The sequence below is a fragment of the Canis lupus genome, chromosome 7 (genome assembly GCF_003254725.2).
Source record: "Canis lupus dingo isolate Sandy chromosome 7, ASM325472v2, whole genome shotgun sequence".
NCBI classification, from domain to species: Eukaryota; Metazoa; Chordata; class Mammalia; order Carnivora; family Canidae; genus Canis; species Canis lupus.
The window spans coordinates 19,568,973-19,583,560 of NC_064249.1; the positions used below are offsets into that span (position 1 = coordinate 19,568,973).

Below are 14,588 nucleotides of genomic sequence, written 5' to 3' on the forward strand. Positions count from 1 at the left end.
TCTTGTTTTTAGCACTTAAAAGCATGATGTCATTAAAACAATGTGGCAGCCAGATCTTCCTCTGAGACTTACTAGCTGGATATTAGATTGCTTAACATCTCTCAGTTCCTGATACCTCAACACCAAAACAGAGCACCTACCTTAGAGTGCCTTTAGGAGATTTGAACGCGACTAAAGTGTATAAAGTGCTTGACAGAGATCCTAGCAGTCATTGCTCAACTGTTGGTTTTTGTGGTTATGAATTACAATGGTCACATGGGAGAGGATGTGTTAAAGAGAAAAACTGACTCTTTACATTAGGAGACCGGAGACCTTTAAATATTGTGATAGTTGTTAGGTTCTGAAGAGATAAAAAATGAGTAAGACTTGATCACTCCCCTCAAGTTGTTGAATTTTGTAGGAAAAGACAGATAAATGTGTAATTACATCTATAAAATGTAGTGTGTGGAATGTTGTAAGATGGTGAAGGGTTCAATGGAACCACTAAGGAGGGATGATGAGTGTTTCCACTGCTTAGTGTCAGTTGCCTTATTGTTATGTGTATATATATACACAGTAGGAAGAAATTTAAATACTTCCTTTATTTGCAATTGATTATTTCTATTTAAAACGGCACCCACATCATGCCCTGACTCCAGCAGGCCTTTATGTACAAGAAAAAGCTGTTACATTCCTTAAGACGTCCACTTCCATCTGATTGAATACTTCTATAATAAATACAGAAACATATGTGGATTACTAATATAAATACTCACCCTTAAGAGCTGTTCAGTGCACAACCTGTACAGCTACCCAAGGCAACCCCATAACTACAATATTTATCTCACACTGAGTTTCATGATTTTGTTTGGCAAAGAAAGTAATTAGGATCATTTTTCTAACGTAGATAAGCACCGTGATCCTGAACCCATTATCTTGTCACCATCATAGTCCCGGGGTGAAGGTTATACTGTAGTTTGCTGGGTAAGATTGTTCTCATTGTTAAGCAGTTCCACTGAAGTGTTGACTGAACATGTCCTTTAGGTGGATAGAGGAATTCTGAGTAAATCACCTCATAAATGATTCCTTATGTTAGGACTGTTAGGATGGGCAAGAAGTATCAACCTATGATGTTCTTCCATTCTGGAGTATGTTGTCTCAGACATTTTAAATATGTTACTGCATATTCATTAAAAATAATCTGACAACACATATTAAAAAATAGGAATTATGAATCACATTTTTGCCTCCTTCTCACCTGTGTTTACTGTCTACAGTTGACACTCCAGATCCGTATGTGGAACTTTTTATCTCCTCAACTCCTGACAGCAGGAAGAGAACAAGACACTTCAATAATGACATAAACCCTGTGTGGAATGAGACGTTCGAATTTATTTTGGATCCTAATCAAGAAAATGTTTTGGAGGTTAGTGAATCATTTGTGGACTGTTAGATGGTCATCATTCATGTGGAAGTTGCTGCTTGAGCTTGTCCCTTTCATGCCTTCTTTCTCCTTGGTTAGGTGTAGTTGGAGTCCAGCTGGGCAGCCTGCTACACTGGGTGCTAGCTGGTGTACAACAAGTGATGTGAATATCCAGTGGGAAACACAAGAGTCTGATAGACTGGGAAGTATCTTTTATCTTCCTCATGTGTTTTAGAGAAAACATATTTTCTATCGTAAAGAGGAGGGTCCAAGGACAACAGAATAACAGTATCATCAATGGATTATGACTTTAAAACAAGTTAACTTTATTCACTTAAAGTTTCTAACTGAAAATAATTAACTTTAAAAGGAATTAAAATAGATCTTTCCCAAAATGGTTGCATGGATTTTCTACATTAATTTACTTCTCATACTCCAAAATAGCATTTCCTCTGAGGGAGTGGTTAAGGTTCCATTTTTGAAAACATGATAATGAATAAGTCAATCAGGAAAATGAAAAAGTTAATGATCATTTTAGTAGCAAATGTGTCAGAAAGAAAAGAGAAGAAAAAGTATCATAACCCTTTGAGTATTGAGGTCTCAAACTATTAAATATCATTCAAGAGCTTTCATTTTTTTAATGTGATAGAAATTTTAGATATAATTTCCAAAAATTCAAGAGAAATTGTTTTCTCATAGTCTACCTTTTAATCTCTACAGGTCACATTAATGGATGCTAATTATGTCATGGATGAAACTCTAGGGACAGCAACGTTTCCCATATCATCTATGAGAGTGGGAGACAAGAAAGAGGTTCCTTTTATTTTCAACCAGGTAAGCAACACAACAGGATTATTTCTCAACCTTATGTCAGATAAAAATCTATTCTGGAATTTATTTTATTTATTTGTTTATTTGAATGTTGGGCTTTTTTAAATAAGATTTTACTTTTTTTTTGAGAGAGAGAGCATGAGAAGGAGGAGAGTCAGAGGGAGAAGCAGACACCCCACTGAGCAGGGAGCTTGATGCAAAGCTGGATCCCAAGACCCTGGGATCATGAACTGAGTTGAAGCCATATGCTTAACTGGACTGGGCCACCCAAGTGCCCTTAAGTGTTTGTTTTTTAAAGAGAAAATTTTGTTTGCCCTTTTACTTCTTGCCCGTCTTTTTTTTTTTTTTTTTAAGATTTTATTTATTCATGAGAGACACACAGAGAGAGAGAGAGAGAGAGGGAGAGGCAGAGACACAGGCAGAGGGAGAAGCCGGCTCCATGCAGGGAGCCTCACGTGGGACTGGATCCCGGGTCTCCAGGGTCACGCCCTGTGCTAAAGTCAGCGCTAAACTGCTGAGCCACCTGGGCTGCCCTTGTCCAAATCTTTTTATTGTTCTGATATTTATAAACTTTTAGGTTGAGGTAATACACTAAATAATACAGAGACATTAATCTCTGTGGTTGTTTCAAGTGAGGCAATGGCTTTAACTTACCCCTCTCCCCCCGCAACCTCCACTCAAGCAGGTCTAGCAAAACTTTTGGGAGGATAAAGGAATATGTAAAATTTGAGAGAAATGGCAGAGAGAGAGAGAGAGAGAGAGAGAATGAGTGAGTGAACTCAAAAAGAAAACTGTTGGAGGGTGCTCAGGCAGTTAAGCATCTGATTCTTGATTTCAGGGCTCAGGTCATGATCTCAGGGTCATGGGATCAATACCTGCATCAGGCTCCTCTCTCAGTGGGGAATCTGCTTTGGATTTGCCCTCTCCTTTTGGCCCTCCTCCTGCTCACATGCTTGTGTTCTCTCTCTCTCTTTCTCTCAAATAAATACTTCTTTAAAGAAAAAGAAAACTGTTGGAACATCCAAAGTGTTCCAGAGTTACATGTTTAGTAATAAATTAAGCCTCTGTGGAGGGATATTTCTACCTCAGATAATCCTCAAATAATTAGGGCTGCATCAGTGAAAGGTGAGCAGGAATCGTTGTGTTTGTTTTCTTTACACTTCTAGGTTTGCTATATGTATGAAATTTCAAGAATTTAGAAACAACAAAGCCCTAGAAAAATTATTCATGCAGCACAAACAATGAAGTTTAAATTTTATAAGAAACTACTTTAGTAGTTTACAATAAGAAATGTAGGTAACTGATGGATCAGTATCCAGAAGGCTGGTTAATGTATTAATTTCTTGTTGGGAGAGGCTCTCTATTTTTGCTCATCCTTGGAATGACTTCAGATTGCTGTCTTCACCCAAACTGCCTATTCCTTAACTCTCACCTCCTTTCCTAACTGTTATTATCTCAGGTGACCTCCTTTTTCTCTGAAGCCCTAAGGTAATGTCTGTGCTATTCATTGGGCATGAGTCATTTAAATCGTTCGATTTCTTATCTCCCTCCTTTTGCCCATAAATTAAAATCCTATAGGTCAGGAATACTGGTTATGTATACCTAATTACAGAGTTAATTCATAGCTTATATTTATTAAATGGATATATATACCTATTCAGGAACCAACTTAACCCCAAAGGGCTACCTGACCAGTTCATACAAGCAGAGCAGCCCGGGTGCCTTGAGGACACTCTAGTCACACACTCTCTGCTGACTCCTTCGGCTGCTCCAGGAAGCCTGTCTTCTACATGTCTTACTCCGGTGCCAAGAGATACACTCCCATAGTCCTCTTAACTTTTTTAAAAGTTATTTCATTCATCCCTCTTGCATATGTTTATTGAAGTCCACCATGTACCCACCACTGTGTTTTGTGTAAGGAATATAAAGAATAAGACACAGGAAGCTCTTCCCTCGGTTACCTATATGTGGAGTAGAGGTGAGGTAGGGACTGGAAGAGGAAGTGGGCATAGGAGATATAAACATGTGAGAAATGAAACCACCACATGGTGAGATAAGCAGCAATCAGGAATGTGTGGTAGGAAGACAGAATAAAGACAGACTGTGTTGTAAGAGGAAGCCAGGGACCGCTGTATATGGGTAATGTCAGTTCCATCCCTCGCTATCTATTTCATCCTGATGAATAGCTCTTCTGTGCCTTGATTTACTCATCTGTAAAATGGAGATAATATCTCATAGGAGAGTTTATGATAACTCATTTATAATTGAGTTAATTTTATTATATATAATATATCCATGTAAAAATATATAGTATAATGTATATTACCTCTACATACATTATAAATATATTAGGTGTAATTATTTAATTATACTTTAATGTAGTTTATTACAGAAGATATAGATTCTATGTTAATTTATATATTAAGTATAAAACTTATTACATATGAAATATATAATGATGCTTGGTTGTAGAAATACATACAATACTGTATGCACAGTTGGGCTCTGTGCAGAGTCTATGAAGGTTTCTCTCTTTCTCTCCCTTTGCCCCTCCCCACTCTCTCTCTCTCAAATAAATTAATTAATTAAAAAATATTGTATGCACATGGATGTATACATGCATAATTATACTTTTATATATGCTTTTTTAAAAAAGATTTTATTTATTTATTTGAGAGAGAGTGAGAAAGAGAAAGAGAGCACAAGTGAGGGGGAGGGTCGGGGGAGAGGAAGAAGCAGACTCTCTGCTAAGCAGGGAGCCCGATGCAGGGCTCGATCGCAGGACCCTGGGATCATGCCCTGAGCCGAAGGCACTTAACGAACTGAGCCACTCAGACACCCCTAGATAGACTCTTATGTCTTATTACATAAGATACAATGTATTGCTTCGTTTAAGTATTTATTAAGTATGTAATTTATTACATATTAAATATATAACTATGCTTTGTTATAGAAATATATATCACTCCTATATGCACATGGATGTATACATCCATACATATAGTGCTTAGAACATCTTAAGCACTATATAAATGCAAAGGCATGGAGTCTTGAAAGAAGAAAGCAAGTTGGGGCCTGGCAAGTTACTAGGCTTTGTTGGTACAAGTTGATGAGCGGAGGGTGGGGGTAAAGTTGAGAGATGGTCGAAGGCTAACATTCTGCAGCCTTCCGAAGGCATGCTGCTAGGATTGGTTCTCCATCAATGGTTGTTGAGAGCTTTGTAAGCATGGATTGGCCTTTCCAAAATATGTTTTTCTCCCTCTTCAGTCTGATGATAAAGAAGATATTGTAGGGAAACATGCATTTCCTCTCTTCCTGTCATTTCCTATGGTTAGCTGTGTAACCTCCGGGCTCTAAAAAAGATGTTCTACATTCCTGAATTTAAAGTAGCTTACATAATTAGTTTCTTTAGTGTGCCTGAGAAAACAGTTGGCCAAACAGCATTTTTTTCTTCCCTCTGTTCTTAAGAGTCCTGTCTGAAGGACAATTGTTTGTTTTGGTGACCTGTGATGGTAGAGGGGAGGAAGGTGCATACAGCTGGGTGGAGAGCCCCTGGCATTCCCCAGATCACGTGGCGGGCCCTCCAGGCTTGCCTCACCCCTGAACCCCATCTTTCAGAGGAGTATGGGCTTCTTTCCACAGTGTTCACAGAGATGAGAGAGAACAGACTGTGAGGGAATAATGTGAGAAAAGAAGTTTTTAAACTATTCTTGAAGATGATTATAGCAGTCTGAAACAGTATAAAAAAAAAAAAAAGCACTTGGATTTGGCAAAGAGAGAACACGTTTCCAGCCAAGACATTATTAGCAAAAAATTCTTCAAAATTTTGTCATCCAAAAGTCAATACTGAGTCAACATAGAGTGATTTCTGTGGCCAGCAGCCAGATAGAGAAACAACAGGAGTCTCCAACTGAAGATTGCCAGATTCCCACGGGGCTTGCTCTACCCACTCAGAGAATTGGGAATTGGGAGATCCATTCTCTCATTTTGTCTGGGTCACTAATCTCCCTCTTGAATGTTTGATTTATCACTCTTTCTGTCTTATTTTATCTCTAAAATAAAAGTTTTGATGAACTTATTTCTAAGATCCTTTCTAATTTATAAAATTCCATGATTTAGAAAAAATATATTTTTTCATATGACCATTTTCATTCAAAATATTTTAATTCTTTCCATTTTACAGATATGGAAACAAAAATAATAATAATGCAATAATAAAAATATTTCATTTTGTGCCCACCCAGGGACTCCAAAAAAAAATTCTTTATTTTGTGATTTTAAAATACTGACCTAGGGGATCCCTAAGTGGCTCAGTGGTTTAGCGCCTGCCTTTGGCCCAGGGCGTGATCCTGGAGTCCCGGACTGAGTCCCACATCAGGCTCCTGCATGGAGCCTGCTTCTCGCTCTGCCTGTGTCTCTGCCTCTCTCTCTCTGTGTCTCTCATGAATTAATAAATAAAATCTTTAAATAAATAAATAAATAAATAAATAAATAAATAAATAAATAAATAAAACAAAATGCAGGGGCACCTGGGTAGCTCAGTCAGTTGGGTATCGGACTCTTGGTTTCTGCAAGGGTAGTGATGTCGAGGTCATCCAGCCCTTCCTTGGGCTCCACACACAGCAGGAAGTCTGCTTAAGATTAGCTCTCTTCCTCTCCCTCTACCCTTCTCCCCACTCATGTGCTCTTTCTCTAAGTAGGTAAATAAATAAAATCTTTAAAAAAAAAACAAAAACAAATTGCAGACAACACTATGCTTCATACCTAAACCCTTTAACATATCGTTCACTAGAGTTTAGTACTTATATAGTATAATTTTAAGTGCCAAATAAATAGTGTAGATAATATATACAATGAGAGTTATAAGAAGGAATTATTCATTCATTCATTTCACAAATAACTATTGAACACCTACTGCGTGACAGACAGCCTTCAGGAACTACCTGTTTAGCAGTGAACAAAACAATAAGAATCCTTATCCTCATGGAACTTATATTTTATTTAGTAAGAGACAAAAAGCAAGATAAATAAGTAAAGCTTACTTATGTTAGATAGTGATAGCAATAAGTGCCAAATAAACCAGGGAAGGAGGAAAGAGGTGTTTGTATATGTATGTAAAGGGGTTGCAAATGCAATTCCAAAAATGTGGCTAGGAGCATCTCCAATGATGGGGGAGGGGCAGAAGTCTCTCTGAGTAGGAAAGTCTTGAAATGGAAGTTTGCCTGGCATGTTGAGTGACAGCATATGGCTGGAACACACAGAGAAAGAGTAGTAGGGATTGTGGTAGGAGATGAGGACAGGACGGTGAAGGGGGATGGGGTTTCAGGGAGTTAGAGTGGCTATCAATGGTTTAGGCTTGTCCTTAAAGGAAGGATGTGGTTGGATCACTAATGGGGTGGAAGGCCATTCTGGTGAAGAGAATAGCCTGAGCCTTTGCTCATAGTCATGGGACTTGGAAGGGCAAGTGTGTTCAGGAAACGGGCCTAGAGCAGTGTGATGGGAGCGGAGCACGGGCATAAAGGAAGGGATCAAACTACAGCAGAGCTCAAATTTCAGATGTTAGAATTTAGATGTTTTCTTACCGATAGTAGTGAATCATGGAAGATTTTTGCCTGGGTAACAGGGAATTTGGAGCAAACAGGATCTGGCTTCTTCCTCAGGTGTATTTATTAGTAAGCAACAAGTTAGTAGGTAAAGAAACAGTGTTTCCTAGTGAAAACCAAAAGGTTGATGCAGCTTTAGCAGACCACTTCTGTGGCAAGGGACAAGGATGAGGAGCTCAGGGTGACTTGAGCTAAGTCAGTGTGGCAGCAGCTTTCCTGTGTCTGCTGTGTGAGAGCTGAGTGGAATGATTGCTGGTGGCAGCGAGGACCAGCTGTAGCTGCAGAGCGGGAATTTACAGTAGACCCGGCTCTTCCTGAGACTGCGATTGATCATTCAGTTTTTGAACTTTTTTTGGTTTGTTTATCATTATTTGTTGTTTTTAGGAGAAAGCCATTCTTAGGGCTGGGTCCACATTTTGTTTTGTTTTCTAGCTGACATTTAAGGTTAGGTTGTGTTTATTGCAGTCACAAAGTGAGAGAGCTTCAGAGTTGTCATTTGAAAGAAATAGGCAGGACCTGCTATTTTTGACTCCAGGCTCAGAGTCAGCCAGCCAACTGCCTGGGTTGGAATCATGATTCTGCTACTTATTCTCCATGTTAATGTTGAACAGATTATTTTTTTCTTTTCCTCTTTGCCGTGCATCCTCATCTGTGAAACAGGGTTGTATATAGTACCTACCTCTTAATGTTGTGGTTTGGTTAAATTAATCAATAAATGGAAAGTTTTAGAATAGTGCCTGGCCCAGTAAGCACTAAATAAATATTAGATATTCTCATTCTAATTGTAACTGGCCAGATTTAACTATTTGCCATGTGCTTCATGAAACGGACTTAACTATTAAAATTAGTTATTTGTTGGAACTTACCAGAATGAAGTTAGATGTAGAGCCTATAAATTTAGTGATCGTTTAGCACACTCCAAAAATATTTCAGTCATCCATTACTGAATATATCACGTGTGGCTGTAGCTTATAGAATAAGATGTGGAGAGATAACAGCTTTCGAATTTGGTGTGTTTTGGGTAAACAAAGTGACCCACTTCAGAGAATCTTAAAAATGCAGAGGTTTTAAAGTACGATAAGTAAGAGTACACTTCTTTATTCTTTAGATGAAATTAGTTTGCTTTGGCCAATACTTTGAGGGAGGTAGCCTCTAAAGTTTACATGGCACAGTGCTTTTATTTGCCCTCTTTATTTAGATGTTGGTGGTATTGGTTAAAAATAGCCTTGTCTCATGGCTTCTGTGACATCTGATTCTGGCTGATTGCTTTCTTTGGTTATTGCTTATTCATGACTGCAAATTTGAAAATTAATGAGGTTCTATAGAAGAGAGAATGGCAAAGCTTTAAAAAGATGGTAGTTTTGATGCTGAATTCAGAATGTGAAGTGTCAGGATGATTTTCTTTGGGAAACTGTATTGACCTATGAAGACTAAGGCTACAATTTAGTTAAGTGAATGAGACAAAACAGAGCTTGAAAGGGAAACAAGAGAACTGTATACTTTTATGAGAAGTCTGGGAGATGTTTGGCTAAGATGTGAATGCCAGCAGATGGATGCAGGTCAGAGTTCAGACATAGAGGTCAGGCATTCCTGGCTTTAAGAGAGAACACATTTTTATTTGGGGGTGCCAGCAATGAAAACCTAAGTGAGTCTTTTTTGACACTTTCCTAATTTATAACTTTTAAATTATAGGGCATTTTAGAATGCTATGTCTCCTTGGGTCCTCTACTAGACCTAACTCCCATCAAGGAATAGAATATGTTCACTTTAATTACTATTGCATACCTAGCCTGATACACCTGAGGTGCTTGAATCGTTTTTGGATAAATGGATAAATGAGTACACTTATGGGAAATACAAAAAACCTGAGAAGTGCTCAGACAGGAGTTATGAAGGTAAATTAAGAGGAGAAACTAGAGTCTGAGAACTTCCCATTTGTAGAAAAAGAAGTAGCATTTTGGTTTGATAATATTGCTCTAGGAAATCTGGTTTAGAATTTCCAATTTCTACATACGGAAAAGGGACCTTATATCAAGGAGAAAGAGATCATCCTCAAATGTAAGAAGGAAACCTGCATGATAGAGTGGAACATGACTATAGGGCAAATAATGTATTTTTTTAATCTTTCAAATCTTTTAAGACCATTTGGGATATTTAGGGGGCCACAATTCTTGGATGAATGGATTAGATGATTCCTGGTAGTAAATACAAATTTTTTTAATTAACAAATCATATATGTTGACTAGAATTACTGTGGTGATCATTTTGCAATGTATAAAAATGTTAAATCATTGTGTTATATACCTGAAATTAATATAATGTTAAATGTTACGTCTCAATTAAAAAAAAATAAACATCATATATATTTTAAAAAGTGACTTTAGCAGTATCTCATTGAATTTTAAACTTGCAAAATTTGCCTAGATATGATCTGGTTTGTCTTGGTGGAATTGTGATTTCCACTCTACACTTGAATTGCCTCGTGTTTAAATCCATCTCCCTTCCTTCTTCACTGGATAGAGTTGCAGTGTATGGAAACATGATTTTTAGTAAAAGTGGCCCTTATTTTTAAATACAACTTTAATTTTATCATGTACAGGTCAGGTATATACAGATAAAGCAGAAAATATTCTGTAATTCACTCAAAAGATATAAATGATTATTGAACCTGCATGGTGATCAGTTTCTCTTTTTGTCCATCAAGGAGGGGAAAAGAGGACATTAAGTCAGGAGGGATCAGAATTCAAAATAATGTTTTATTGATGGTAAAGGTTGTAAATGCTGGAGTATACTGATCAGCAAAGGCATAACATACTTGAAGAGCTCTTTACTAATAGGACAGGTTCTCAAGTTTAAAATCATTTGTGTGCTTCTTTTTGTAATAATAATTTTAAATGACCTCCTCAATACCAGTCACTATGCTTGTTGCTTTATCTTTATCATTTCAAAATGACCTTGAAAAGTTTGCGAGAGAATTAGTGGATTAAATACTTTAAAAATTATTTTTAAATCTAAAGTGGCTTCTTTTATATAGTTTCTTTCTTCTAGGTCCTCACCTTCTCCCTCCCAGGTGTACAGCTTCCATTGTAAGCATCTCAAATTGCTTTCCACTGTGGAATTCAAAGATGAGATTGTTGTTTTTCGCAAGAATGTACAATGAGTACAGCCTGCTTCTTACATTTATAATTCCTAGAAGAGGTGGAGTTCTTCTCATTTGTCTGGCTTCTAGCTAAGCATTATGGGGGAGGGGGAGGGAGCCAGAGAGACTTGGTCACCTTTCCTTCAAACTGCTTTGATACTGCAAGCAATGTGGAAGACCATGATGCCGTGTGTGGGAAGGAATTTACAATACTTGTTTAATGCCTCACAGGAAGTACATGTTTTTGTGGCTATTGTATCTGAACTACGTGTTTCAGGTCAAAGGGTGTGGAGGGATTGTAAATGTCAATCTTCATCGCATGTCTAAGTATAGCACATCAAGTGGGAGAATTTAAAATTTCCTCCAGATGGTGGGTGATCCACTTGGGCAACACGTGGAAGTGAGGATCCCATCTGACTAGTCCCATCACAACACATTCTGTAGTGCTCCACATGGTGGGAAAATCCAGTGTCTTCCCTTCTCTTATCCTGCCTTCATTTAGAAAGTCTTATCAATCAGTGTAGGATTATGAATGTCTTAGCCAAGAAGCACTGTGGGTAGATGTAGATATTCTATGCAGAAGACAAATATGACCATGAACATAGCACAGTTGCTTTTCCTTTTATTTATTAAGTTGTCAGGACAGGTAGACATTAGATATATCTAGACATTGAATATCTTAAGATCTAAATTGTTTAGGGACCTGCCAGTTGGGGGAGCCATCTTTTTCTCAAGTGTGTCACGACGCGGTACCTTGGACTAGGAAGCCCATTTCAGCCTTGAATCTTTCCATTTGTTAGAAAACTTCACAAAGGGTTGCAACATTGTTCTTTTAGTTTCCATTCTTCTGTGATATGTTTGTCCTCTGGAGATAGAAACAATAAATCTAGTCTCATTTAACCCCAGCTTTTATATCTATTTTTTGGGGAAAAAACAGACCATGTTTTACCCATGTCTTGTTTTTCTCCCTAAATATCCAAAGCAACCTCATTCACTATAAAGTTTTCCAAGCCCTCTTTGGGAAAGATTCTATTTGAAATTTAGAAATAGGGAGTAGACATGATATTCTGGGACATGGTCTGAGCGTGGTAGAAAGCAGTTATGTTAATTGTTTAGAAGCCAGTCACCTTTTTGACTTAAAACTGAACTCTGATTCATCTGGGCATGTGTAATTCTGTTTGTACCAGGATTCTTGAATATTTTGTTAACTTAAAAGTAATTTGATATGCTGCCTTGATACATAAAGGTCATAGGATTTCATTGGAACCGCTGTCTGTGTTAGACCAACCCATGATTTTATATTTAGCAGCAACGAAATGTTTCTTGACAAGGAAAGATTGCCTTGTGTGCTCCCCTCATGCACACATGCACAGTAATTCAATAGGTATTTATTGATTATGTGTTATTTACCAAATTGTGTAGTGAACTATTAATAGAGATTTGTGTAAGATAAAGTTTACAGTTTAGTGGGAGAGGCAAATTCTTGTACAGATGATTTCAGTACCTTTTTCTTACTCATAAAATGCAGTCCTGAGAATTAGCCATGAACTTACTTTAACCTTTTGGAAAGCTTCTAATTTGTTTTTTTCCATCCTCTGAAACTAAAAAGAACACAAAGCCAATAATCTATATCATTTTGTGTTGCTTCTAAAAACATCCTCTTCACCTTTTAAGAGGCATATCTGAGTTCCATCTGAAGGTATTGGACAGATTCACTCTAACTATATTCTATGCTAACTGATAAAATAAAAATTATAGCACCATTTTACAATTAGGCAGCAGCCTTCAAAACATTTTCTCATTTGGTTCTCACAACAATCTAAAATTACAACAGCCAAACTATGGAAAGATCCCAGATGTCCATCAACAGATGAGTGGATACAGAAGATGTGGTATATACATACAGTGGAATACTACTCAGCCATTAAAAATGCAGTCTTGCTATTTGCAACAACGTGGATGGAACTAGAGGATATTAGCTAAGCAAAATAGGTCAATCAGAGAAAGACAATTATCATATGATCTCACTCATATGTGGAATTTAAGAAATAAAATAGAGGATCATGGGGAAGAGAGGAAAAAATAAAACAAGACGAAATCAGAGAGGGAGACAAACCATAAGAGATTCTTAATCATAGGAAACAAACTGAGGGTCCCTGGAGGGGAGGTGAGTGGGAGAATGGGCTAACTGGGTGATAGACATTAAGAAGGGCACAGGATGTAATGAGTACTAGGTATTATATAAGACTGATTAATCACTGAATTCTGCTTCTGAAATCAATAATACATTATATGTTAATTGCATTTAAATAATTTTTTAAAAAAATATAAAATTACATTATTCCTAACTAATGACAGGGATAATACTGAGAGGATCTTTCCATACAACAGATATATAGTCTCTGGAAAGATACCTTTTAATACACCTTTTTTCTCTGTAGATATTAATCACTGTCTTTTCCATTAATCCAAAATTGTCCTGTTGGCAGAACTGGGTACTCCCATAAACTTGGGTGGCTCACACAGTGTTGAAAAATAAAAACCTGAGACCCACCTCCCATTTGAAGATGCTTCCTGAGCTGGCCACAGGAGCTGGCTTCTGGTCCTGCTGCCACTTTGGATAGGTGTTCTGTCTCCAGTTTATTACAGCCCACACTTGTCATAAATGCACAAATGCTAGGCTTTCTTGACCCACGGGGAGTTCCTGAAAAATAAGCACAACATCTTCATAGTTTTTAGCACTCAGGCAGTTTTTATGTTTCACACATAATGATTGTAGAACTCAACTACTTCATTTTAACAAAGGAGGAAAAACTAACCAGAGGCAATTCTTATGTTTACTAAAATGACCAATTAAATAGATTTATATCACAAAAAATAGCAATATATATATATTTATTGAAATGCATTCATAATTTAGGGTCTTCATGAAACTTCGTTACTTTTAGTTTTAGGATTCTTTTAGGTTAAAAATAACCTGTCACTTAAAAATTGTTTTGACCTTGTTTGCATTATATGTAACACACATCCATTTTATGACCTAATCTGATTAATACATCTGTTCTAGGTCACTGAAATGTTTCTGGAAATGTCTCTTGAAGTTTGGTAAGTGCATTATATTTCATTGGGTGGAAAATACTGTGAGTGATCTGCTGACTTATTTTAATTGTTAAAGGGTAAACTTTGAAAATATGAAATAATTCTGACAGCTTTGAACATAAAAAACACATTATACTTTTCTTTAACTCCTCCCTAATGATTACTGCACTAAAAACTAATAAATTGAATATCTTTACTTAATTTTCCTGTAGTTTGGTCTTTATTATTTAAAGTTTAGGGCTTAGAAGGTCAATAATAAGGGCTTTTAGAAAGAGTCCTCCTTCAGGTTCATTTCCCGTAGAAATGAACAGATACGGTTATTTAAGCCTATTCTTCATTGTTGTTTCAGATATATATTCAAAAACATGAAAGTAAACTAAACAGGAAGCTATAAAAATGAAAAACTGAAAATTGAGACTGTTTTTATTCATGGAGATCAGTAGGACTACAAGTAGTAAAGTTCCATGAAGCATGTTGCTCTTTCAAAGTGGTCTCCAAAACAAATGTTGGAAAA

At 37.0% G+C, this 14,588-nt stretch overlaps 1 protein-coding gene across 10 annotated transcripts in view; it reads left to right on the forward strand.

The window, feature by feature from the left end:
- Positions 1-14,588, forward strand: part of PLA2G4A (phospholipase A2 group IVA) — a 151,606-nt gene that overhangs the window by 62,037 nt on the left and 74,981 nt on the right. For all 10 annotated transcript variants that reach the window (XM_025430132.3, XM_025430131.3, XM_035718804.2 and 7 more), the window contains 3 exons: positions 1,257-1,405; positions 2,123-2,236; positions 14,043-14,080. In XM_025430132.3, coding sequence (XP_025285917.1) covers positions 1,257-1,405; positions 2,123-2,236; positions 14,043-14,080 — 301 coding nt within the window. The remainder of the gene's footprint in view (positions 1-1,256; positions 1,406-2,122; positions 2,237-14,042; positions 14,081-14,588) is intronic.